The sequence below is a fragment of the Mirounga angustirostris genome, unplaced genomic scaffold (assembly GCF_029215605.1).
Source record: "Mirounga angustirostris isolate CCGP_5_RB_7025 unplaced genomic scaffold, mMirAng1.0.hap1 SCAF_7, whole genome shotgun sequence".
Taxonomy (NCBI): Eukaryota; Metazoa; Chordata; class Mammalia; order Carnivora; family Phocidae; genus Mirounga; species Mirounga angustirostris.
Genome location: NW_026991715.1, coordinates 80,421,914 through 80,447,770, shown reverse-complemented (window position 1 = coordinate 80,447,770; position 25,857 = coordinate 80,421,914). Strand labels below are relative to the sequence as shown.

General features: G+C 36.4%; 1 protein-coding gene across 10 annotated transcripts in view; it reads left to right on the top strand.

Moving 5' to 3' along the window:
* GIN1 (gypsy retrotransposon integrase 1) overlaps positions 1 to 25,857 on the top strand; it is an 85,131-nt gene that overhangs the window by 16,420 nt on the left and 42,854 nt on the right. For 5 of the 10 annotated variants that reach the window (XM_064596434.1, XM_064596435.1, XM_064596432.1 and 2 more), the window contains exons 5-10: positions 2,725 to 2,916; positions 3,015 to 3,191; positions 3,682 to 3,967; positions 10,621 to 10,890; positions 12,637 to 12,769; positions 14,429 to 14,745. In XM_064596434.1, coding sequence (XP_064452504.1) covers positions 2,725 to 2,916; positions 3,015 to 3,191; positions 3,682 to 3,967; positions 10,621 to 10,890; positions 12,637 to 12,704 — 993 coding nt within the window. In that variant the 3' untranslated portion in view covers positions 12,705 to 12,769; positions 14,429 to 14,745. Of the gene's footprint in view, positions 1 to 2,724; positions 2,917 to 3,014; positions 3,192 to 3,681; positions 3,968 to 6,500; positions 6,563 to 10,620; positions 11,530 to 12,636; positions 12,770 to 14,428; positions 14,746 to 15,778; positions 19,648 to 25,857 lie in introns of those variants that run through there. The other 5 variants (XM_054513146.2, XM_064596438.1, XM_064596439.1 and 2 more) reach the window with 5 other exon arrangements.

The following is a 25,857-nucleotide window of genomic DNA, read 5'->3' as shown; positions in this document are numbered from 1 at the left end:
ATTGTGTTTCTGAATATCATCTAGTTTTGACCAAACTACTCCTCATGGAATAGTCATGTGGCTTAAGTTTCTTACAGTGAGAACAAGATAATACTAATAATGCAATTACCTGTCAACCACAAGAAAGTGATAGAGCTGACACTTCTACTTAACTTCTGGTACTAGTTCTTTTATAGAAACTTTAATGAGATGAAAACAAATATGAACTAATTGGATCTGATAGGAAATTGGTCACCAAAATTCAAAATATCAAGAAACTGATTTGAAATACTGATTTGCTTCCACCATATCTAATGAAAAGCCTCACCCTAAGTACATAAAGTGCTTAGAGATAAAAATAATGACAGTATGAAGCTATTATGAATCACCAGTTTTTCCAGTTATGTTTAAAGTCATGTGATAATCCAGGACTTTGGAAATTTTACCAAAGTTAACAGTAAATGTTTATAAGCCTCTTTTGTGAAGTTTAATAGCAAAAAAACTAAAAATCACAGATGATTGAGAAAATTTGTTCTTTTTGCTGTGATGTAAATGGCTTAAATATTAGCATAATGGTGACAAAATGATGTTTTCTTTTGTCAGCAAAAACGTACCAAACACTGCTGAAGTATTGAAATAAGATTAGAATATTACAATGTGGATGCATACAGTTTGTGTATTACAAACACAGTTGGATGAAAATATAGATGTTTCAATAAAGTGCACAGACTTTTTGTAAAACTCTAAAGGAAAGAAAATAAATGTTTCCAAAGGAAAATCTGCTTCTTTGATTTTAAAAATAGGTCTTATGGAAAACCAAAATTGTAACAACTAATAAAATGTCTGGTTTGATGGGAGAAAAAAAGGCTCTGGGGTTAGGTTATCAGGCTGGCATCCCACAAATGAATTCACTGAATCATTCTTAGGCAACAACCTCTTGAAACAAAGAAGTTGTTTGACCCTTTTCCAGAGCTCAGTCATTTAAAAGCATTGATTAAGACCTCAGATTGAGGCTGACTCAAATGATACCAATTCTCTGAGATTTTTTCTCTCTCTCTTTTTTTTTTTTTTAAGATTTTATTTTTAAGTAATCTCTATACCCAATGTGGGGCTTGATCTTACAACCTGAAGATCAAGAGTCACATGCTCTACCCACTGAGCCAGCCAGGTGCCCCTCTAGGATTTTTTTTTTTTCCCTTCTTTTTTTTTTTTTTTTAAAAGATACCTCTTTAACTACTTTTGAGTTAAAAGATTAAAAGAAGGGGTGCCTCGGTGGCGCAGTTAAGCATCCCACTCTTGGTTTCAGCTCAGGTCCTGATCTCGTGGTCATGAGACACGTCAGGCTCTACGCTCAGCACTGAATCTGCTTGGGATTCTCTCCCTCTTCCTCTGCTCCCTTCCCCTCCCCAACTCGTGCTGTCTCTCTCAAATAAATAAATAAATCTTTTTTTTTTTTTTTTTTTTTAAGTTTCAAAGGTGGCAGCCTAAATTAGTACATATATCAGCTAGGAACTGTATTAGCTGCAAGTAAGAGAACTCCTCTCGTGCCCAATATATAAACTCCAAAAGGTAAAAGAAGGCCAGGCTGTCCAAGGTTGGAAGAGTAACCTGAATGTCTTTGGGAACCCATGCTTCTAGTTTTCTCTTCCACCATCTTTGAGATGTGACTCTCAGTCCTAGGTTCACAATTTGGCTGCCAGAGCCCATGCCACAAAAATCTATATTTCAGACAGAAAGAATGGGGAGGACAATAGATAAAATACCTAGTAGCAGCTGAGTCTACCCAACAACTTTTAAAAGCCCAATAACTTCCACTTATATCTTTTTGACCAAAACTATATCACATGACTACTCCTTTCTTACAAGGAAGCTTGGGAAATGTGGTTTTGGTTTTGGTAGGTTTTTTATTAGCTTTACCTTTTTAGTTACTGTGATACTACTTGTCTTCTTACAATTAGGCAATAAGAATACAATCTTTTAAAAGACAAGTTTATTAACCAAAAGTTTACCCAGTTAAAAATAATAATAAAAAATAATCTGAGGCATAAGGTGGGAAAAATAAGTTATTTTACATTTTACAGGCTTACTGTTTGAAGTTTTCTAAACTCATTTTGACTTTTTTTAGGCCCTGCAGATAATAAATATAACCACCACAATAATAATAACATTATAAGTTATAAAGTGCTTAATACTTGCCAATAACTGTTTTAGGTACTTTACAAACATCTACTCATATAATTCTCAAAAGGGTTCTGAGTAGGATCTTCCTCATTTTACAGATAGGAAACTGAGTACACAGAAGTTTAGTTACCTGCCAAAGTCATGTAACTATTAACTGGTTTATGTGACCTAGTGTTTATTTGAGAAATTGTCTGCTGAATTAAAATGTTATATGAACTCAGAGTTAGTGTTAAATTCTGTTCTTCCATTTCCTTGCTGTATATGTATGTTTGGCAAGGCACTTAACCTCCCAAAGCTTCTTATCTTTGAAATGGGGTTAATGAGAATTCATGATTGTTGTAAGGTATAACGACAGTAATGTAAAACATCTAGTGTATTGACCAGTAGATAGTAAGGACTCAATAAATGGTAATTGCAAAATATGGTATGTATGTTTTTATATAGAATGGGTATGGTTCAATGAAAAAGGCAAGATTCAGATTCTTTTGAAACCTTTCAGTCAAGCTCAAGTCCTAATCTCATTTAAAATATGAATTTTAAAGTCAACTTTTATATATTTTTCAGATCAATGTTGAACTGTGTGGATTGTTTGGCACAAAGCAAATTGTAATTTCTCATACCTCCCAAACTGTTAATCCAACTGAAAGTACACCTAGCACAATCAAAGCATTTCTTTCTAAACACTGTGCTGACCACCCAAACAACTGGGATGATCACCTATCAGCCATTTCATTTGCCTTCAATGTAACTCACTTGGTATGTGTCTTTTTATAATTCTGTACTTTTGAGTTATGACTGTTTCTTGGCTACATAAATAATTTATTACAAATCATTTTCCATTTTCCTTAAAATAGGAACCTCCTAAAAATACACCATATTTTCAAATGTTTAATCGCAATCCTTATATGCCTGAGACTTCAGATGTTCTTCATGAGGTGGATGGTGATGATACAAGTATGTTTGCCAAAATTTTAGGTGCAATTAAAGAAGCTGATAAAATAATGGAGAATAAGACAACTTCAGCAGGACAGGTGATTCTGTTTAATAGAAAACTATAATCTAAAAATCCACGAAATAATTTTAAAATTTTCAGCATGCACACACACATACAGATGCACACACACATATGGTATACATATGATATACTAAAGCCAAATTTTTTCTGTTAAATTCTGCTTTTGTTTTGATTATGCAGTGTGCTTATTAGCTCTAAAATTCTGAGAGACAGTAAAGGGAAAACTTTGTTCTTTGCAATCAAGTAGAGCTGAATTCATATTCCTGATTTTGTTGCTTTCCAGTTGTTTGATTTGGGCCAATTACTTAACCTTTCTCCGTTTAACTTCTTTGTAAAGTTGGGGTAATGATACTAGTTTTGAAATATTACTTTCAGGATTAAATGGGATTCAATTTTGCTTTGTATTAGTATCTCAATAAGTAACCATCTTGTTATTATCTGCATTTACCTTCAGGAAACTACAGCTCTTTCATCCCTTTGTTCTCTCTTTTATTATGCTCTTGAAGATGGAGAACAACAATCCTGATGAACTGAATAAAAGCAAAATCATTGTTAAAAAGAAACCAAAGCAATTAAATCCATTTCGTTTAAAAGTGGGTCATGAAGTTTTAAGACAAAGGAAAAATTGGTGGAAGGACGGTCGTTTCCAGTCTGAATGGGTTGGACCTTGTGTCATAGACTATATTACAGAAAGTGGATGTGCTGTTCTGAGAGACAACACTGGGACTCGACTTAAAAGACCTATCAAAATGTCCCACCTTAAGCCCTATGTAAGAGAGTCCAGTGAACAAGGTAAGCATCTGTCATTTCTTTACATTTTTACTTTCCGTGAATGAGGAGGGAAGTTAAAAATAATATAAGAATCCACCCCCAACCCAGCCAAAACCCCTTCTCTTAGTTAGGTTTTCTTTTCCCTTCTCATTTTTATAAAATGTGGTATATAATTTTAGATCTCAGGTATTCTGTTTTATTAGAATGACTCTTCTGCAACTGTCAGGCTTGTAAGAGATCCTATTCTGATTTCTAGGGTACTTTTCACACATTTACCCCACAGTTCATGTAGGAGATACTAGACCTATTTGACAGAAGGAAGAATTACATCTTCTCGATTTTCACTTTCACAATATTTTGTCACTTTGTGTCTCGGTTTAACTTGAGAAAATACCAACTAAGATAAGTGATACCAAAACCAAACATACTATCCAGAATTCTGTTGTGAGATAAATATACTAGGGAACTTTAAAAAAAGTGATTAATTTTTGATGTTATGCCATAGTCAGGTCATGATAGATGCAGGGGAGGGTGTGGGGTGTGGTGTAACCAGAATGCTGTAAGGTGCTATAAGAGGAGGCGATAGCCTGAACAAGATTATACTTGCCCCCACATGTGGTTTTGAACAGTCAGAAGGATATCCTGATTTCTTTAACCCTTTCTTGCAGAGATTAAGAGATAAATGACATTTTGCTATGGCTTTCAGATTAAATTCCACTTAATGGAGACTGTTTTATTCTGTCCTATTGTAACTGATCCCTAGAGTTTCTCTGGGGTGGATAACTGAGAGGGAGTGAATTGGTACCTCAGCCAGTTAATTTTGCTTTTCCTATAAAGAAAAATAAAGCATCAATAATATTTGAATATGAGTAACAATTAGTGGAAGATGAATTTAGTACATTTTTAAACAACTGAGTTATTTAACAGGCATAAGTGAATATTACAAGAGCAACAGTAACAATATTTACACTTACCTTATTTTTTTAGGATAAAAGCCCTTGGGGGCTGCAGTAAATAGCTCAACGTTGCTTCTGATCTGGATCAAAACTCTCAAGTTAAAAACTCTTCCTACCTTTCCTTCTGCTTGTGACAGCCTGATTGCTCTATTAGTAAACTTACCTTGGACTGTTCTAATTCTGAAAGCTCGCAGTACCTTCATTCTCTTTGTTGGAAGATCGGCACTTTCATTCCTTGTACTTCTTTTCAGTACTGAGCTACCGTTTATGATTTCTGTCTTATGTAAGTTAAGTAGAAGAGAAAAAGATTATACAGGTACATGTTGTCCTTTCTTTAGCAAGATTTTCTCCCTAACCTCAGCATTTAGGACTCACTGCCTTCTAATGTGTTAGCCTTCCTTAATGAATACAAAATTTACATTTAGAATGTTGCTGTATCAGAATTTACTTCAACATTTTACAATTTGCTCTTGCCAAAGACTTTCTCAGAAAGGAGGCCAAACATTTTGCTACTCCTGCATATTTCAGAATCCAATTGAGTAGAACAGTTTCTAAACAGAGGAAGTCTAATTTTTCCCTCATGCTTGAATTCTCTGCACATATTTCTTCCAGTAATATAAAGGAAATTATAATATTAGTACCAGTACATGTAAGAAACTGAGGTAGATGGGTAAAATTGTTTTTTCTTGTTAACCAAAGGAAGTGTGACCTGGCCATCCTGGAATCTTGTTCTTGATTACTATTTGTTCCTTATTTTGTGTTTCTTTTCTTTGGAGAAATTCAAAATAAATGTGATTTCTGCCATCTTTTTCTTCAGTATCACATATTATCCTGCACATCTTTGCCTCAGAAGCTGATTTTAAAGAGTCCTTGAACAAAGTGTAAAGCAAACTAAATGCCTTTGAATGTCTTAAATCCTGTTCTTTCATTTGACATAAATTTGGAAGAGGTATAGCCAAAAGAACTATGAATTTGTCTGTCTGTACTTGTTATTGCTACTCTTACCAGCTGTGAGATCTCGTAGCTGTTTTAAAGACTCACTGTCCAAAGCAGATAAGCTTCTGTTGCCAACCACTTATCCACTCTTACCTAGAACATAACTTAGAGGGAGCACATTCAGTACTAGGTATACAATATTTCTCTCTGCTATTTTAAGCAGGCCTATGTCATTTTGTGTCGTTCAATGCCAGGTACTTTTTCAAGACTAATTCTTTTAGTAAGTTTTAGGACATACCATTATATCTCTTTGTAATCATAATGTTCCCCTCTGAAAAGAAAAGTATTACTGACTCATTATTCTATCCAATATAGATTTTGAGTAGTTTTATTGTTTTATTTTGGATAGGAGTTGTGATAGATTTCTGTCTGCTGATTGCCCTTCACAGTTTCTGAGATGGTTTTCATTAGTTTATAAGTTTTCTATTGATACCATAACAAATTATCATAAATTTAATGGTTTAAAACAGGTCTTACAGTTCTATAGCTTAGAATTCCAACATAGATAGGTCTTACTGAGCTAAAATCAGGCATTGGTAGGGCTGTGTTCCTTTCTGGAGGCCCTAAAAAAGAACCTGTTTCCTTGCCTTTCCAACTTTTAGGGGCTGCCCACACTGCTTGGCTTGTGGTCTCCTGCCTCTGTCTTCAAAGCCAGCAATGACAGGTAGAGTCCTCCTCACATCACAAGTCACTGCAGCCTTCTCTTCTTCCCCCTTCTACAGTTAAGGACCCTTATTGTTGGGCCCACCTGGATAATGCAGGATAATCTCCCTATTTTAGGGTCAGCTGGTTATCAACCTTATTCCATCACTTCTCTATTTCTCCTTTGTCATGTAAGGTAATACATTTCCAGGGAGTTGTAGTACATGGACATCTTTAGGGGCCCATTATTCTCCCTACCACAGTTATGGTCTACATTCATGAAACAAAACAAATCTTAGTTCTTTATTATTAAGCCCATGATTTTTACTTTATTAACAAAGAGCCTCCCTTTGGACTCTGAGTTGTATCATCTTTAAACTGAGAGTCATTCAGTTCTCTGTTGTTAGTGTTGGTTATCTATCATAGTGACAATTACGTACTATCAGATTACAGTTATTTGTTGCTTTATCATAAGAAAGGGCGGGTATACTGGTGTGGCAATATATTCTAATAGTTCTAGGATATCAGGCTATGTATAGAATTAGTCTGGTCACCTCTTTTCAGAATAAGAAAATTTAGTATTCAAAAACCGTGTACTTTTCTTTATGTTTGATGAAATAAACTAATCCGAATCACTCTGACTTTTCTGAGACTTTAATTTTAACTTATATTTCTCCTTAGAGAAATTAAAAAATTTATTTCTTAATTTCATTTTTTTACTCCTTAAAACTACATAAGGAAAAGTAAGTCAAAACGGCTGATAACACCTTACCTTCGTTTGTAAAAACCTAAAGACTTAATTATTCAGTCTGGTCAAAACTGAAATAATGCTTTCATCAAACAAATGTCATAATGATAATTAAATTAATAGAATGAAAAAATAAGCTTATTATGTAATATGACTGAATAGAAAAATGCTTTAATATGGTATGTTTACCTCTCTCTCTCGGGGGCAATATTTATCTTGTTCTTTTTCATATCCCTAATTCAGGATTATCCTACATCAGTACTGACCAATAGATATATGTATAAAATACAAAAACTATGTAGTAATATAATTTTAAGTTTTCTAGTAGCCATGTTAAATTATAAAGAAATATGTGAAAATAATTTTAATAATATATTTGATATAACCTAGTGTATCTGATTATTATTTAATCGTATGTGTAGGGTCTCAAAAGTCTCTTTTCTGATAATTTTTGGTAATTTGTTTTGATGTTAAAGAGCATTTCTGTTGGCTCCAGTAGATTTAGACCATAGCAGGAGTTGAAACACATTTGACCTTTCTGAATGAATGAGAATTTGGGGGCTTTTTTCCTACACAAACAAGGCTTGAAATCTCCAGAGTAATTTTCCATTGCATATAAAGTGATTTGTGTGGAATTTGCCAGGTATAGTTCTTGTTCTCTACAGTTTTATTACAATAGGTACCTTTTTTTTTAAATAGGTACATTAAAATTTATCACTCATTTAAAAGAGAAAGTATGTGTACTATATAAAGACATATACATATATGGAGATATATGACACATAGAAGCTCTCCTCTTACAAACAAGTGAGGTTGATAAAGTCCATTTGTTTCAAAGTCTAGTGTAACTAAGAGGTGCTTAAGCTCAAGGTCTGTGAATGCATTTCCAGGACATCAAAGTGGCAACTTCTAAGAGCTTTATGTCTATGCATATTTCCCTATTGATACATATTTACTGGACATACTTTTCTAAAAGAGACTTGCTTTTATGTCTATGCATATTTCCCTATTGATACATATTTACTGGACATACTTTTCTAAAAGAGACTTGCTTTATCTGTATGGAAAATAATTTTTGAGACTGGAAACTTCCTTCATCAAAGATTTTTGTAAGGATCTTTGGAAATACCTTAAATCTATGGTATCTGCTGTCACCGATACTTTGCAGCATTGTGCAAGCCTTGAAATATGGAATTCCCATGGCTTATTTGAAAAATTTCATTAGCAATACTTTTATCGTACCTAACCTTTTTTTTTAAAGAGTTTATTTATTTATCTGAGAGAGAGAATGAGAGACAGAGAGCATGAGAGGGGGAGGGTCAGAGGGAGAAGCAGACTCCCCGCTGAGCAGGGAGCCCGATGCGGGACTCAATCCCAGGACTCCAGGATCATGGCCCGAGCTGAAGGCAGTTGCTTAACCAACTGAGCCACCCAGGCACCCCCATACCTAACCTTTTAAAGTTCTCTTATATATTAGTGTCTAGCTTTCTCCAGTATTACGAACCTAAGAGTGAACTTTGATGTTGAACCTCCTGCAACACATTCTAAAAGTGTTTCAAATGCATTGGTCATGTTTTTGCTCCATCTTGCTGCTCTTGGGCAATAACACTTCTCATGAGTTATATGATTTGGTTTTTATCTTTCAGAATTGTTCTCTTGTCCAGTAATTCATCCCATGCTAACATATAAAAATCAATTATCCATACTTTTGTTTTCATCATAAATATGTATATCTTACCATCTTTTTCAATCTAATTACTACTTTTGCATGAATAAGAATTGGTGGGGTAAAACTTGGAAAAACCTCTCAAAACTAAAATACCAAGTATACTTTGCCTAATGAAGAACAAAATGTACAAAACTAAATGTCCATACAAACTCAAGTCCACTTAGGCCATCTGTGGGTAGAGAGCAGCATGGCTTTGATCTTTTTAAGTTTTTAAATCAAAAGTTCTTAAGTGTGTAAACTTATGGGATTGGAATAGGTTCAGTGAGCTTTTCACATATTAGTACGAGAATGGGTTGAATAGGATCGTGTTCCAGGGTTTATTAGGAAATTTATCTGCTCTGAGAAACTTCCCTTGATTTCTGATCTAATGGGCAATTAATCTTCCTTTTGCTATTTCTTGAACTTAAAATTTGAGGGCTCTTTAAGCTATTAAAATCTTAAAGAGAATCATTAATGTTTTGGGAGAAAATCCAGAAAGAGAAGGCAGGGGTCCAGGAAGTTAATCATCTATGGTGGAAGAGTTCCTTGTTGTAATGAATTAAAATACCACGTAGGGAGGAATCCTTTTATATACATTAACCTTTTTTTATAAAGATGCTACTGCTTTGCCATCTGTTTAACATTCATATTAAGCATTTTTTTCCTGATAGTGATGATAAATTTGCTCAAAATAGAATTAAAGAAAAAAAAAATAGAATTAAAGGGAAATTCCTTGTTAGTATTTCAGTATGAATTTAGCTCCACCTTAGAAATTCATGAGCATTTTGGTATTAAATTAGACTAAAATAGGCTAAGCATTTTAAACTGCCTACTTACATATAAGCCTGATGCTAGTAACTTCATCTTCATTTTAGTTTATAATTTCATATTATAAACAACTCAATATTATTGCCCTAATTATCAACAACTTGACATTATCCTAATATGGATTCTATGAAGATTAAAGTTACAATAAGGATTTAATTTGTTAAATATCTTTCAATATCCCATTAATTGACTCAGAAGTACCTTGCAAAAGTATGTTAAGCCTGTCATCATCAAAAATAGAGTTTTATAACTTTGCTTTTAATCTTTACCATAATCTTCAGCTGCTTCTACTCCCTCACACATACCTGCCAAAGACAGATCAAGGGAACAGGAAAAGTCGGTTCTTTTATTTATTTATTTTTAAACATTTTATTTATTTGACAGAGAGACAGTGAGAGAGGGAATACCAGCGGGGGGAGTGGGAGAGGGAGAAGCAGGCCTCCCACTGAGGTGGAGCAGGGAGCCTGATGCGGGGCTCGATCCCAGGACCCTGAGATCATGACCCGAGCCGAAGGCAGCTGCTTAACCAGCTGAGCCACCCAGGTGCCCCAGAGTTGGCTCTTTTAAAATCTTTGGTCTTTCCTGAATTCTATATATATGAACTGTCAAATGTATGTATCATTTTATTCATTCTTTGACGTGTATATTTATTTAGTAGATAGGAGAACCCAACAGAAGTTAATCTTAGAGTTCGTTTTTATTACTTGGGATTTTGTCCTCATTTAACATTGTTTAATTTTAAAATGATGTTTAATTGTAATTCTAAAAGGTGAACTTACGATGTTTCTTCTTTCAGACAGTCTTTATCTCTTACAAGGTTCAGTAGTGGCAGATCATGACTACATTGGATTGCCTGAAATTCCAGTTGGAGCATACCAAGCAAATATTCTGGTAGAAGATGCAACTACTGGCGTAGTCAATAATGAATTACTAACATCAAGCAAGGATCGTGAACTATTAGAATTTAGAAATGCCAAAATCTCTCCATTGATAGAAGATCATAGTACTCTTGAAAAGCAGACTTTCAGTCTGTTGGACTCTTCAAACCAAGTCCTTGAGTACTTAAGTTAGTAAATACCAAAATTCATGTAAAGTGCTTGTTTTTCTTTTTGAATCTTTATCTTTTCCATTTAAAAAAAGTTGTATAGAAGTGTCTTAACACGCTCTGAATGACTAAATCCTGAAGGTTTATTTTATAACTATTAATTTATCTAAACTTGTGTCATGTTTGAACGTCAGTACATATATGTAAAGGCAAAGGAAGCATATAATATATGGAATTCACTTTTTCTTATGAAAATAGACTAGGCAAAGCATGATTGCTTCTTAGGAAGGAAACTAAATTCCAGCTCAAGAGTATCAGATCTTTCTCTGGTATTGGTACCATGTTTTCAGTTTAATTGGCGGGGGGAGTATTTCTCCCCTTTAAAAAATAAGTTTGAACTGCCTAGAATGGGATTAATAAATATTTATTCAACTATAACAATGAATTAAGTGAAACTTGTTTGTGTCATTGGAACTTTTAAAAATACTATTGTAGGAAAGAATTTAGGATTGTTTAATGGGCTCTTATAGGACATTGATAATTTCACCTTCTAGGCTCAGAATTCATATTTGAATCTGTATATTGGTTTGAAAACATTTGTGCATTTCCATAACATGTATTAAAGTCAAAAGCACCCATTAATAAAATTTTTTTTCTGTAGTCTTGAGTAAATGCTAATGATAAAATAAGTACTATCAGATTTTAAACTATAAGCTCTATGATATTTATAACTTTATTCAACAAATATTTGTTATAAAGCACTTTGATACCATGGGAAAGTTAAAGGATGAGTTAGATGTGTGTCTTATCTTCATAAGGGGCTTACAGTCTGGTAAGGATTATAGACCATATAAGCCATGTATAACACAAGTTACAAATTACACGCAAAATTCCATTAGAGAAGCACAAATAATACACCTAGGGAGTCAAAAAAAAAAGAAGTTACTTCTAAATAGAAAACTTAGATTTATGCTTAAAAGGATCATTTGAGTTTGACCTTGAAGAATGCACAGGATGTGATGAGAGGGTACAAAAGAATTAGAGGAAGAAAAATGAACAGAGACAGAAAAATACTGTAGTGATTCACAGAAAGCTTTTTGTTGTCTGCAGTGCCTCAGGTGTAAGGTGAAGTAGTAAGGTATGGGAAAATAAAGCTGAAAAGGAAAGTAGGAAACCTTGTGGAGGGCTTTGAATACTGTTATGGATTGAATTGTGTACCTCCAGATTCCTGTGTTGAAGTCCTAAACTCTAGTACTTCAGAATGTAACTTCATTTGGAAATAAGGTTATTACAAATGTAAACATTAGTTAAGATGAGGTCATATTGGAGTAGAATGGGGTCCTAATCTCACATGACTGATGTCCTTATAAAAGGAAGAAATTTGGACATAGACTCAAGGACAGTACCATGTGAAGGGGAAGGCAGGGATTGGGGTTATTCTTCTACAAGCCAAGGAATGCCAACGATTACTGTCAAACCACCTGGGACTAAGGAAGAGGCATAGAACAGATTCTTCCTACAGCCCTCAGAAGGAACCATCCTTGTCAACATCTTCATCTCAGATTTGTAGCTTCCAGAACTGTGAGACAATAAATAACCTTTTTTATAAGCAACCCAGTTTGTGGTACTTTGTTATGGCAGCCCTAGCAAAGTAATAGAATACCTAGCTAAATTATTTTTTATTTTCTGAGGGTTTTTGAAAGTTTTTGTTTGGTTTTTGGTTCTGTTTTTTACTACTTCTTCTTTTTTTTTTTTTTTTAATGTAAGCTCTACACCCAACGTGGGGCTTGAACTCAATACCCCAAATGAAGAGAGTCGCATGCTCCACGAACTGAGCCAGCCAGGAGCCTCTATCTAAGGCTTTTGTATAGGGAAGTGTCATTATCAGAACTACATTTTGGTAAGTTTAATCTGGTGGCAGCTAAAAGATTAGAGGAAAACAAAAGAATGGGGATTCGTTGATATGATTTTATAGTGATGATGAGTAATGGAAACCTAAACTATGCTGGTAGCATTATTAATGAATAGAGCATACCTTAAGATCTACAGAATATCTCACATTTTATGTATCAACCATACTGAACAGTGATATGATACTGAAAATGGAGACCTGAGATGTTGCAATTACTCATTTAAGAAGAAAGATTAAATTATGTTTAATATGGGCTGAAGGGTAAATGATTGAAGGAAAAAAATACCAATCTGGGGCTTTGTCTTATACCATAGACCCAAGTAAATTCCAGGTAGGATTCCAGAAAGAAACCTTAAGAAAGCATAGTGTCCCAAATAGTGATATCTATCATGTTCCCATCAGCAGACCAAAGTTCATGATGGAGTCATGTTGGACCCTCGATGGTAAATATAATTGGTGAAGTGTCCTTTTCTTAGCTTAAATGAAGTGATTTTCCTTCAATAATCATCTCATTCAAAATCAGCCTCTTTTTCATTATAAGAAGGTGATTAGTAATGAGTCTTTTATAATTACAATTTCTAAGCACTTTTAAAAAACTCTGCCTCAGATAGTTTCTGATCAAACATATTTTTTTTAAAGATTTTATTTATTTATTTGAGAGAGAGAATGAGAGCGAGCATGAGAGGGAAGAGGGTCAGAGGGAGAAGCAGACTCCCCGCTGAGCAGGGAGCCTGATGCAGGACTCAATCCAGGGACTCCAGGATCATGACCTGATCCGAAGGCAGTCGCTTAACCAACTGAGCCACCCAGGTGCCCTGATCAAACAGATCTTTATCCTGTGTGTATGGATCATGGTGTGCTATGCTATGCCGTGTCTAGAGCCCACCCCCAAATCTTAGTGACTAAACACAATGAAACTTTATTTCTTAGCCACATTCTTGGTTCATTAAGGGCGTGGTTCCATTTGTATCCTCCAAGATGCAGGCTTATGGAGCCTCACCTGTGGAATACACCAGCCACCATGGCAAGGGGAGAACGTGGTGAACCCAGCACTAGCTATGAAAAGACTTGTTGTCACATTATGTACAACCTTCCTACTCAAGTTGCAGTGGTCAAACCTAGTCATAATCTAACAGGTACAGGTTTCTTTCTGTGGCAATGGTACAAAAGTATTAAAGTTAGTGATGTTAGTTGCATAACTGAAAATACTAAAATCCTCTAAACTGTGTACCCTATGAAAGGGTGAATTTTATGATATGAGAATTCAATCTCAATAAAATTACTATAAAAAGAGTATAAACCAGAGCTCAAAAAAATGCTAGCCACATAGCCACACCTAACACCAAAGGATAGGTAAGTACAGTCCTACTATATTCCTGGAAGGAGGAAAACCGAAATAGTGGTAGATAAGTATAATAGCTGCTGTACTTACCTTTGTTTACAAATTCTATTGTAGACCATTTTGATGAATCATTTTTACTTCCTGATAGCCAATACAAGCTATTCAAATAAGCTGCTGATTTTGTTATTGAAATCTCGGGATTCTGAAATGTAGAGATTCCAGGTACAGATTATAAGTAAGCAAATATACACCATAAAAAATCAATGAATTATATACATACACAGTCTTGTCTCTACTGTTTGCAGGGCGCTGTCAGTGAAAATGGAGGTCCACATACCATATGTGTAAATAATCAGAAGTTATAAATCACACTAACAAACTGTTCCTACCTTGACAAAGATGCCTTCTTAAGGTTCCCAGAATTCTTGGACTCCTCAAGCCCTGCGCTAATGAGTGGCAAAGCAGGGAGAGATGGACTCAGAGAGCCCTCTTTGTCCCAAGGACAACCTATCCCAGCTCCTGCAGATGCATTGCCTGAGCAGTCCAGACCTTTGGAATGTGCTCGCCAGCTTCATCTGCCCTTCTAGAACGGACCAGGAAGGCCTTGGAAGAGGTTCTCCAGGTGAGAAGGGGCATGTCCCTGGGCTCTGTGGTCTTCTCGCCCTGTAGGGAGGGACATATGCTAGAGTGGGACAGAGCCTAGCCCTCAAGCAAATCCTCTTGCCTGGATTTCAGGGAGGTTTTCTATAAGTATATAGTAAAATTTTGACAGAATTCCAGAAATGTCTTTATGGGTTTTGTATGCCACCTTGTGGTATATTTTTATGAACACATAAAAACATATAGTAGAAAATGGAGATGCTAAGGGCAGGTGGCTCAGTCAGTAAAGCGTAGGCCTTCGGCTCAGGTCATGAACCCGGGGTCCCACGATCGAGTCCCACATGGGGCTCCCTTGCTCAGTGGGGATTCTGCTTCTCCCTCTCCCTCTGCTGCTCTCTCTCTCTCTGTCAAATAAATAAAATCTTTAAAAAAAAGAAAGAAAATGGAGATGCTGAGCTACAATAAAAGAGAAATACATATATATATATATATGCATATATATATATTTTAAAGATTTTATTTATTTATTTGGCAGAGAGATCACAAGTAGGCAGACAGGCAGGCAGAGGGAGAGGGAGAAGCAGGCTCGCCGCTGAGCACAGAGTCCGATGCGGGGCTCGATCCCAGGATGTCGGGATCATGACCTGAGCCGAAGGCAGACACTTAACGAACTGAGCCACCCAGGTGCCCCAAAAGAGAAATATATTTTAAATGAGAATAATATCCTGGCTTGAAAAGTTATTTTTAAATATGATTAACTTTTCCAGTGTAAAATTTTCTTACGTGACTGTCTAAAAAAAAAGCAACTCACTAAGATATATAAAAGAAAACTTAATACATATTTAGCTATGGGATTCTTTCATACACTCAAAAAAGATATGTATTAAATGCCTGCTCTGCTCCAAGTACTGTTCTGGCACTGAGGTTATATTAATGAGAAACAAAAATCCCTACCCTCCTAGAGCTTACATTCCAATAGGATAGTAAAGTAGTACCCATAGTTCTTAATGAATACATTTCTTTACTTACATCCAATCTTAAAATCTCATTGGTAGCCTTTTGCACAGACATCTTGTTGGGATCCCTATGTTAAGCCTTGAAAAAAAAACGTAAGTATTCTCTTCTGCTTATTTTTGACTGTATAGAAAGTTGTAACAATGTTTTGTTCACACATCTAAAAAGGATTGTGCCGCTTCCAGTGGGAGTTTCTAACCAGTATAAGTAGTAATTAAAAGAAAAAATAAGCATTTAAAAAGCAAACTTATTTCAAACTTTTGTTTTCTACAAGTGCTTTTATTATTCAGTGGGAAATGCTAGCCTTGTGCAGTGTTAATTAATGTTAAGCAGGCAAAGATCAATTCAGTGCCATCAAATTAAAAAGTACCTACATTGGTAGCTTGCCCTGAGCTTGAGTCCCAGGCCAAATGACTTTTGCTTCCTCTAATCAATCCCTCAGTGTTCTCCTCACCCCCTTTCTTCCTTATGCCCATTAATGCTACTTCCTTTGTGTACCCGCCCACAACTTGTTTAGAAGTTAAGTGGCACTGGGACCAGGGGACTTCCTCTTTCTGACCACCTCATTGTTCAAATTTTGAAGGTCCTTGTGAGGAACACACAGGAGAGCCAATTCCTTGGCCGGGTGGGTAGCTGGAGGAGACCAGATAGCCAATGACAACTTCATTCCTCTCCCCTACATCCCAATGAAGTCTCTGTTAGTTCTGAAAGGTCTCAGGAATTGAAGTGGAGAATGGAGGAGAAACTAAAGAAAAGGGCATCTGACTTTAATCCTTCCCCTGTACCATTTTCATATAGTGATGGAGAGAAAAATACTAAATGGAATGGTTCTCTTTCTCTAATATCATGTTTTTCTGTTGCATCATAATACAAAATCTATAGTCTCTGAGCTTCTGAGCAGTATTTTGTTCTAGGTTTTGCTCTTTTTATTTAGAATTTCATCCTTACAAATATATACATATACATTTTTTAATTTTATGTGGTAAATAAACAATGATCGTAGTGGTGGTTTATGTGACTTGGTCATAGCTAGAAGTAAATCAGTGGCAAATCTGCCTAGGCTTTCAGAATACGACCTAAAGTCAGACCTCTGTTAAGCCATACCCATCACAAATTATCTTTAATAATCACTAATATTACCTGAGGTAATTAATATGTTATGGTTTGAAGAGGTAATGGCTTCTTTTTATGTAATGCTAAAAACCCATAAAATCCAGAAAATATATAAATATATTAAAAATTCATAATTCAAAAAAATTTAAAAAATAGAAACTCTTATAATTCAACATACAAAATGACAACTCAATTTAAAAATGTGCAGAGGCGGACACCTGGGTGGCTCAGTGGGTTAAGCATCTGCCTTTGGCTCAGGTCATGATCCCAGGGTCCTGGGATTGAGCCCAGCATCGAGCCCCCACACTGGCCTCTCTGCTCTGCAGGGAGCCTACTTCTCCCTCTCCCTCTGCCTGCCACTCCCCCTGCTTGTACATTCTCTCTCTGTCAAATAAATAAATAAAATCTTTAAAAAAGTGTGCAGAGGATTCGATTATGCATTTCTCCAAAGATATAGAAATGGCCAGAAAAAGGAAAAGATGCTCAACATCATTAGTAATTAGGGAAAAGCAAATCAAAACCACAATGAGATACCACATCACATCTAGAATGGCTGTAATATTTTTTAATGGAAAATAGCAAGTATTGAGAATGTAGACAAATTGGAACCCTTGTACATTGCTGATAGGAAGGTAAAATGGTGCAGTCGTGGGGAAAACAGTTTGGCTGTTCTTCAAAAAGCTAGACAGAATTACCATATGACCCAGTAATTTCACTCGTAGGTATATACCCAAAGGAACTGAAAGCTGGGACTGGAAGAGATATTTGTACACCAGTGTTTATTGCAGCATTATTCACAATGGCCAAAAGGTGGAAACAACCCAAGTGTCCATCAACAAGTGAATGGATAAACAAAATGCAGTATATACATATGGTGGAATATTATTTAGCTATCAAAAGGAATGGAGTTCTGAATAATGCTACTTCATCAACCATTGAAGGCATTATTCTAAATGAAATAAGCCAAACAAAAAGGACAAATATTGTATGATTTCACTTAATGAAATTTAAGAATAGGCAAATTTACAGAGGCAGTAGATTAGTAGTTACCAGGGCCTAGGGGAGGGGGAAAGGAGAGTTAATGGTTATTGATTACAAAGTTCCTATTTGAAGTGATGAAAACGTTGGAAATAGTGGTGATGGTTGCACAGCATTGTGAATGTAATTAATGTCACTGAATGGTAGACTTCAAATGGTTAAAATGGCAACTTCTATATTATATATATTTTACCATAATTTATTGTAAAGTTAGTAATATACCAGAAATTATTAAAGTATTCACTTTAACTGGGTAAATTATATGCTATGTGAATTATATCTCATTAAAGCTGTTTAAAAAAATCTGTGGGATGCAGCTCAAATTGTCCTGAGAGGAAAATTTATGACTTATGTGCTTATATTGGAAAAAAAATAAGGGTTGCAAAGTAATGAGTTAAGCATCTAATTTAATGTGATATAAAAAGAACAAGTGAATAAGCCTAAAGAAAATAGAACAATTGAAATCACAAGGATAATAGAAATTAATGGAATAGAAAATAAACATATAATGACATGAACTGAGGCAAGATTTAGTGATTCTACTAAGAAAAAATAAACTAGGGAATTTATAAACAATACTGTGAGGTAAAAAGGGTCAGAACCTGATATGAGGCATACATTTAAAAGATAGAGGATATTACAACTTTGTTTTAATGAACTTGAAACCTTAAAATGGATAAATTCTAAAAAAATTTAACTGGCAAAAGTGATTCAAAAAGAAATAATAAGCCAGATGATTTTACCAAACATTTATAACAAAACTTAAAGAACACATAATATTACATCTTACACAAATTATTCAGGCTAGAAACAGGAAACAGAAAGAATACTCCTTAAATCTTGGCATGAGGGTGGCATAATCATAATAGTCAAAATCTGAAAAGGACAGAATGAGAAAGGAAAATAACAGATTATTCTCTCACAAATACAGCACCTGATCAATCACTGAACTGTACCTCTGAAATTAATAATACACTATATGTTTATTAATTGAATTAAAATAAAATTTAAAAAATAAAAATAAATACAAAGACCTAAAAGAATAAAAAAACAAACTGAATACAGTGACATATAACAATATGCATTATGACCAATTGGGTAGATCCCAAAAATTAAAGGTTGATTCAGTGCTGGAAAAGCAATTCGTATAATTAATGGCTGCATTTCTAAGAGGCATGGCAAGAAAGAGATGAAACACAAAAAATAGTTATAACTGAAGGAAATTTAAGGAACAGCTTAAAGAAGGATTAATGGAACCAGTAACGGATAGTTGGACATCCCTTTGGTGACCAATAATAGCCAGGAACCTCTAGGAATGAAAGGGCAAGGAGAGGAAATGCTTAGTGAGAGATGGAATTATGGAAGACGGTTTAACCATCAGTATTTGTAGCCATAGAAGAATGTGTCCTCTGTCAGAACCATAACAAGTCAGTACTGTGACCAGTGAGGGCTACCACTCTCCCATCTCCTGCTGTTGCCTCTCATTTGTCAGCCTCCGTGAAAAGCCAGTGGCAAGGGAGCTTGGGGATGCAAGCAGTAAAAATAAGCCTTGTAGGGAATAGAGCAGTAAAGGACAAGGAATGGATTTGGGGTGTTCACTTTGAGAATAGCCTGCTAAACGATATGATCAGAGGTAAAAAGGAAAGTTGTATAATCATCTAGTTGGCAAACTTCTGCAAAAGGCTAACTAGATAGTAAATATTTTTAGCTTTGCAGGCCATAGAACTACACATTTTTGCCATTGTAGTGTGAAAACAGCCATATGTACTAAACAAGTATGTGTGGCTGTTTTCCAGTAAAGCTTTATTTTTTAAAAAATGTGGGCAGGATTTAGCCTTTGGGGACACTAGTTTTTAGACCCTGGACCTAGTATATGCAGAAAAAATATTTGTTAAATATTAACACCAATTTGAAATTTAAACAACAGCAACAAGAAACTCTTGGCAAACTCAAAAGAGCATTTCCTTATCCTGATACAATATATGTTATTAAGAAAAAAGCCAATAGTAAGCTTTATACTTAATGAAGAAAACATTGAAAATATTCTCTTTAAGGTCATGAACAAGACAGGTGTCACTGCTATTGTATTAGGTGCTCTAGCCAGTATATTAGGGCAAGAAAAAAGAAAGAAAAGTCATAAGGATTACAAAAAAAACTAGTATTTGCAATAGAAATCATTGTCCACATAAAGAACTAATATAAATCAATATGAAGAAGACAACCTAATATAAAAATGGGCAAAAGTCTTGAACAGGTACTTCATAGGAGAGAAAAGTGAACATGAATAGCCCCTGCAAATATCTTTTGTTTGCCCCTACATACCAACTTCACATTCTTCACCCTGTGCTCTGTCCAGGATCCTGGCAACAGCAGAGTTCCCATTCGCTTTGACTTCCAGTTGGATTTAGCCAATGGGGATTCCTGACAGAAGATCAGCAGGAGGGAGGAAAATGAAGTTGAGATATTTTTTCTCCTTGATCCCTTCCTCACTCTAGCTATTTCTTTTAACCGAAGGTTTCTGCTTTGTAAGACTATTCTAGGTTTTCAGTAACCTTTTCCTCCTCTTGTCCTTTTGGATCTAGGAGTGGAAACAACTCTATTGTGGACAGACTGGGTTCTCCTACACTCCATGCACATCTTTGTACTTAGTTCCTTTGATTATCCTAACTTGTCATTTGTTCCCTGTTGGAATCCTGATACAGTCAATCAACATACTAAAAGATGCTCAATCTCATTAATAGCCATAAAAAATGCAGATCAAAACCATTATTAAAGATAATTAAAAACCTACCATATTGGGAATAATTGAAAACACCAGCAAGGATATAGAGCAGATAATACAGTTATACATAATTGGTGAGTGTATCAATTGATACAACTATTTTGGAAAAACAATTTAGCATTATGTAGCGAAGCTGAAGATGCACAAGTCTATAATCAGCAATTTTGTGCCAGGAGCTATGTTCAAGAATATTTATAAGAGGATTTATTTTTTTTGTAATAGCAAAACATATGGAAACACCGTAGATATCCATCAATAGAATGGATAAATAAATTGTGACATATTCATACAATAGAATACTAAATGGCAGTGAAAATGAGTAAGTTAGTTACAGCTACATAAAAAAAAAAAGTATGGATTAAGTCAGAAACACAATAGGGAGCAGAAAAATCAACATAGAAGAAGGTGACACATGGGCAAAGTTTTGAATGAAATGAGAAAAGGAGCCATATGTATACCTGGGGGAAGAGCATTCCAGAGAGAAGAAATAGCAAGTGCAAAGATGCTGCAGTGTTTCTGTGTCTGGTTTTTTTGAGGAATAAGAAGGGGCCCAGGAGATCTAGAACAGCATAAAGGGGAGTATAGCAGGAGATCACAGAGAGTAGGGGGTAGAATAAATTGTTTCCGGCCATGTAGGCCATTGTATGAACTCTGTTTTTAGTATTTTGGGGGTTTTTTTGGTTTTTGGTTTTTTTTAAGATTTTATTTATTTGACCGAGAGAGACACAGCGAGAGAGGGAACACAAGCAGGGGGAGTGGGAGAGAGAGAAGCAGGCTCCCCCACGGAGCAGGGAGCCCGATGCAGGGCTTGACCCCAGGACCCCGGGATCATGACCTGAGCCGAAGGCAGAGGCTTAACCGACTGAGCCACCCGGGTGTCCCTGTTTTTAGTTTAATATGGGAGCTCACTGAAAGTGTTTGAGAAAAGTGACATTATCTGACTTATTTTTTTAGATAATCACTCTGGAAGCTGGAATGGGAATGGGCAGAGAAAGCACTTTGGAAGACTGGTTATGAGGTTGTTGTGGCAACTCAGGGGAGAGATGATGATGGCACTAATAGCAATAGAGGTGGTGAGAAATGGTTAGTATTGGTTATATTTTGAAGGTAAACAGGATTTGCTGACACTGGAAATAGCTGTTTAGAGGAAGAGAGGAATCTATGAGGACTCTTAACTTTTTAGGCCTGCAGGACTGGAAGCTACTGATGTGAGGAAGACTAGGAAGAACAGGTTTGGGGAAGAAAAGAGAAGTTCAGTTTGAACATGTTGAGTTCGAGATGCTTATTATACATTCGAGTATATCTGTTGGGTAGATATTTGGATATGAGTCTGGAGTTCAGGGGATAGGAATTCAGCATTCATTTATGCACAGGTCAGAATTCTCCAGAATACAACTTTAATTCATATGTGTCCCTTTGGAGAGGCCTGGACATTCTCTTTGCTACAGAGATCTGTACTTGCCATTGACCTGCCACATTTCTTGTTAATCATTGCTGAGGTAGCCATCCAAAGCATCTGGTGACTGATTCTGCATACTCTGTGGCATTATTTATATTACCTGGCCAATCAAACAGATGCTCAAGCAGGGTTCCTAGCTTTATGAATGATGGCGGTAGAGCATTTGGCCCCCTTCCCCCTTTCAATGGATATAGCTACAATAAGGGGCTACAAATAAAGCACGCAAGTTCTCAAGATCTCATTCTCATTGGCCAATAGAAACGGAATGAGACAGAACATTAGTCTCTGCAGTAACATATTATTTTGTAATCACATAGCACTTTGTCTTTGCTAAGAATTTACAATCCAGTGTAATTTATATAGCATATCACTTTCCTATTTTTACCTCAATTTTCAGTTTGAAAAATAGAGAACTTTTTTTTTCCAGAATGAGAATCAGAAATTCTTAGGAATATATCCTATCCTACCTCACAAACTTGAAGTTATTAGCCTTTAATTCTTAATCTTCCTTTGAATTCTGGTCAGTTCATAATAGAACCTAAAAGTCTTAGCGTAGTATATAATTTTACTAAGATACCTAGATTGCCAGGGTCATTGGGATACAGGGCTTTGCTGAAGCAATATGACCTTTTAGTTCACTCAGAGAAGAAGCTGTGTTTGGCTCCAGTAGTAAAGAGTTTTATTCCAACTGTAATGAAGGACTGGTCATGTGTAAGTAGGGAAGACAGAATGGGCACTGAAGGTAGTGAAGGAGTAGAAAGCTGAATGTTTTCTGTTCTCTTCCCACATCTGTTCAGTTCTTTCCATAGCTAGCTTTCACATCTCTCCCCTCTGGGAGGCCTTCTGTCTTTTAGGTTTTGAATGTCACAGACTGAGGCTCCCTGAGCTGAGGAATCCGAAGTAGGCAGTAGATCTGTCTGATGGTGAGATTGGGGGGTAGGGGGAGCACAGCAAGAGGACAGGGACAGCACCAGGCAGAGAAATTCTGCTGTGGGACACAGACTTCCACACACAACAAAGATGTTCCCATATCTGTGGGCCTGTACCTAAGCAAGGAAGGCAGTGTTGCAGGACACCTTGGGGAAGGGTAGAAAGCTGGCCTAAGCAGGACATCTGTAGGGCATTTTCACCAGTGTGAAGCTAGGGAACTCATTAGTGAGGCCCCTGGTAGGAGTAGGAATGATTCATTATTTGAAGGAGCTATGACTCTGTTTTGGAAGACAAGAAGCCGTTTCTACATGGCCCAGCTGTGACTGGGAGCTTTCAGGCTTTGAGGATGGCCGTGGTTTACCAGGCTTGAATATGATGGCGTGTGTGTGTGTGCGTGTGTGTGTGTAAAATTAACATAACATAAAATTCACTCATTTAAAGTGAAAATTCAGTGGTTTTTAGTATTCATAGAGTTATGATTTTAATCATTTAATACAGGAAATTTAATTGTAAACAACTTGAAACCAGCCAGGCTGCCAGCAACACTCTAGTATTCTTCCACAGAATCCATGCCTACCTCTTCCTCATCTTTCCCCAGAGATGCCAGGTTCTCCTGGGCCTCAGAGACCTCTCCTTCCTACATGCCTTCCCCCATGCACAATGTATGAATGTTCACTTTGCCTTCGTGAGATCAAACTTATGGTTCAGGCAGGCCCAGACCTCAGCCATGGCATGGTGTTGCTCAGTATGTACACACGCTGTTGCTCTTTGGCCAGGTCTCCCCTGGGGATGACAATTGGAGAGCTGGTAGTTGATGCCCACTTTAAATCTAGTTGGGCAACATCCACACACTGGGTGGTGCACTTCATCCTGATGCTGGTAAAGGCTGTGTGGACGTTGGCGTGTCCACCCCACCCCCACCCCGATACCACATGCTGCAAACCATGTACTTGCTGTGGCAAGGGTCATACTTGGCCATCTGACTGGCTGGTTTGAAGCAGGCATTGGTGATCTTGGCCGCAGACAGCTGCTCAACATAGGCCTTAGCTGGGATGCTTGGGAGTAGGTGGCCCGGGGAAAGTGGATATGGGGGTATGGGACCAGGTTGATTAGGAATTCTGTCAAATTCACATTCGGGTACTGTCAAATTGCGGAGAGGTGGTGATGGTGGACACAATCTGCCAATCAAATGATTGAGATTGGTATGTATGATATCCAGGTTGCATTGACATATGTCATAGAGGCTTCCTGGGTGACCATGAAGGCACAGTGAGAATGATCCAGGGTCATGTGGGTGATCAGGAAGGAATTGTAGGGCTCCACCATTGCTGTGGAAACCTGGAGGACCGGCAAATTTGAGTTTGGGCTTCTCACCATAGACCACCAAGAACTGTTTCATGAGCAGGGGCACAAACCCAGAGCTGGTGCTGCCCCCAAAGCTGTGGAAGATGAGCAAGTCCCATAGCCCTGTACACAGCTCTACCAGTTTTCAGATCCAGTCCATGTCAACAGTCTCCTTGCCAATGATGTAATGGCCTTTGGCATCATTATTGCCTGTGTCTTCTTTCCCAAGGATCAATACCAAGCACCCATTTTTTTTTTTTTTTTTTACTTTTCTGAACCTAATTTTAATTTTCTCTTATTTCTTAAAATGGCAATAGGTTAACAAAATATGCAAATGATTTTGAGTGACATTATATATGTTTACTTTTGTCTCCTTAAGTGCTCATATAAAAAAAAAGTAACTATACAATTTCATGGTTTCTGTTCTTTGGTTAGAGAATACTAACTCCATTGGCAAAGAGGACATGGATACAGTCAGTATCTATATGATACCTGATGTTACAGATCTTTTCAAATACCTGGGTGCTTGGCATGATGTGGACATAAACACTGGATGACTGGCAGCATTTTAAATTATTCTTCTTAAAGACACAGCCATCATTCACTGAATAGCCCCTTTTATGAGTGTGCAAATCCATGCAAATTTTTACTGTTTTACCACCAGATGTCAGCCATTCACCACACTGGTGATAACTACCCTGAAGAACTCTTCATGAGAAATCTGTGGTTGTCACCTTTGTCTCTCCTTCCCTCTCTCACCCCTTCCTGCTATGACTGTCAGTCTGTCTTTCGATCAATTATCAATTGACCTATTATTTATTTATTTACTTATAATGCACATTTATTCTAATCTACCTAAATAATGAAAGGGATATACTAGATATTTTAAGAAAACGAACACAATATAGGGTTTAAATATTGTCATATGCAGTGTGAAAATGACACTAAAAAGTTTTCTAAACTTTGGTCTGGAATTCAGGCTCTTTTCCGCCCAGGAACATTGGGACCAATGCAGTTATTCTGCAGCCTTTGTTTCAGAACACACTTTCGACTGTCACCCAGAACCTTTGCTTTTTGGAATTTTTATTAGATTCTTGTTGTTACTCTGGAATTATATATCCTTACTGGAAGTGTTATTAACTATATATTGAACAAACTATGCAATATTTGATTTTTAGAGAAGCTCTAAGGTGGTTAAAAAGCTAATTAACTATGGAAGAGCTATGCAGAAAGAAACAACTTCCATTTAATTTTTTTCTATTAAATGCCTTTTTGAGCATTAACATATACCACCTATGTTCCCTGACTACAAACTTTATCAGGTGCCTGGCTCTACTTCCATCACCAAGCTTAATACAGTGAATGCATGCTTTCTTTTCCCTCAATATTGTGAGCTATTTGAGTTTTGGGAGCTTAGCGGGTATCTACTGGTAAATGAATTTTATTCTTTAAAA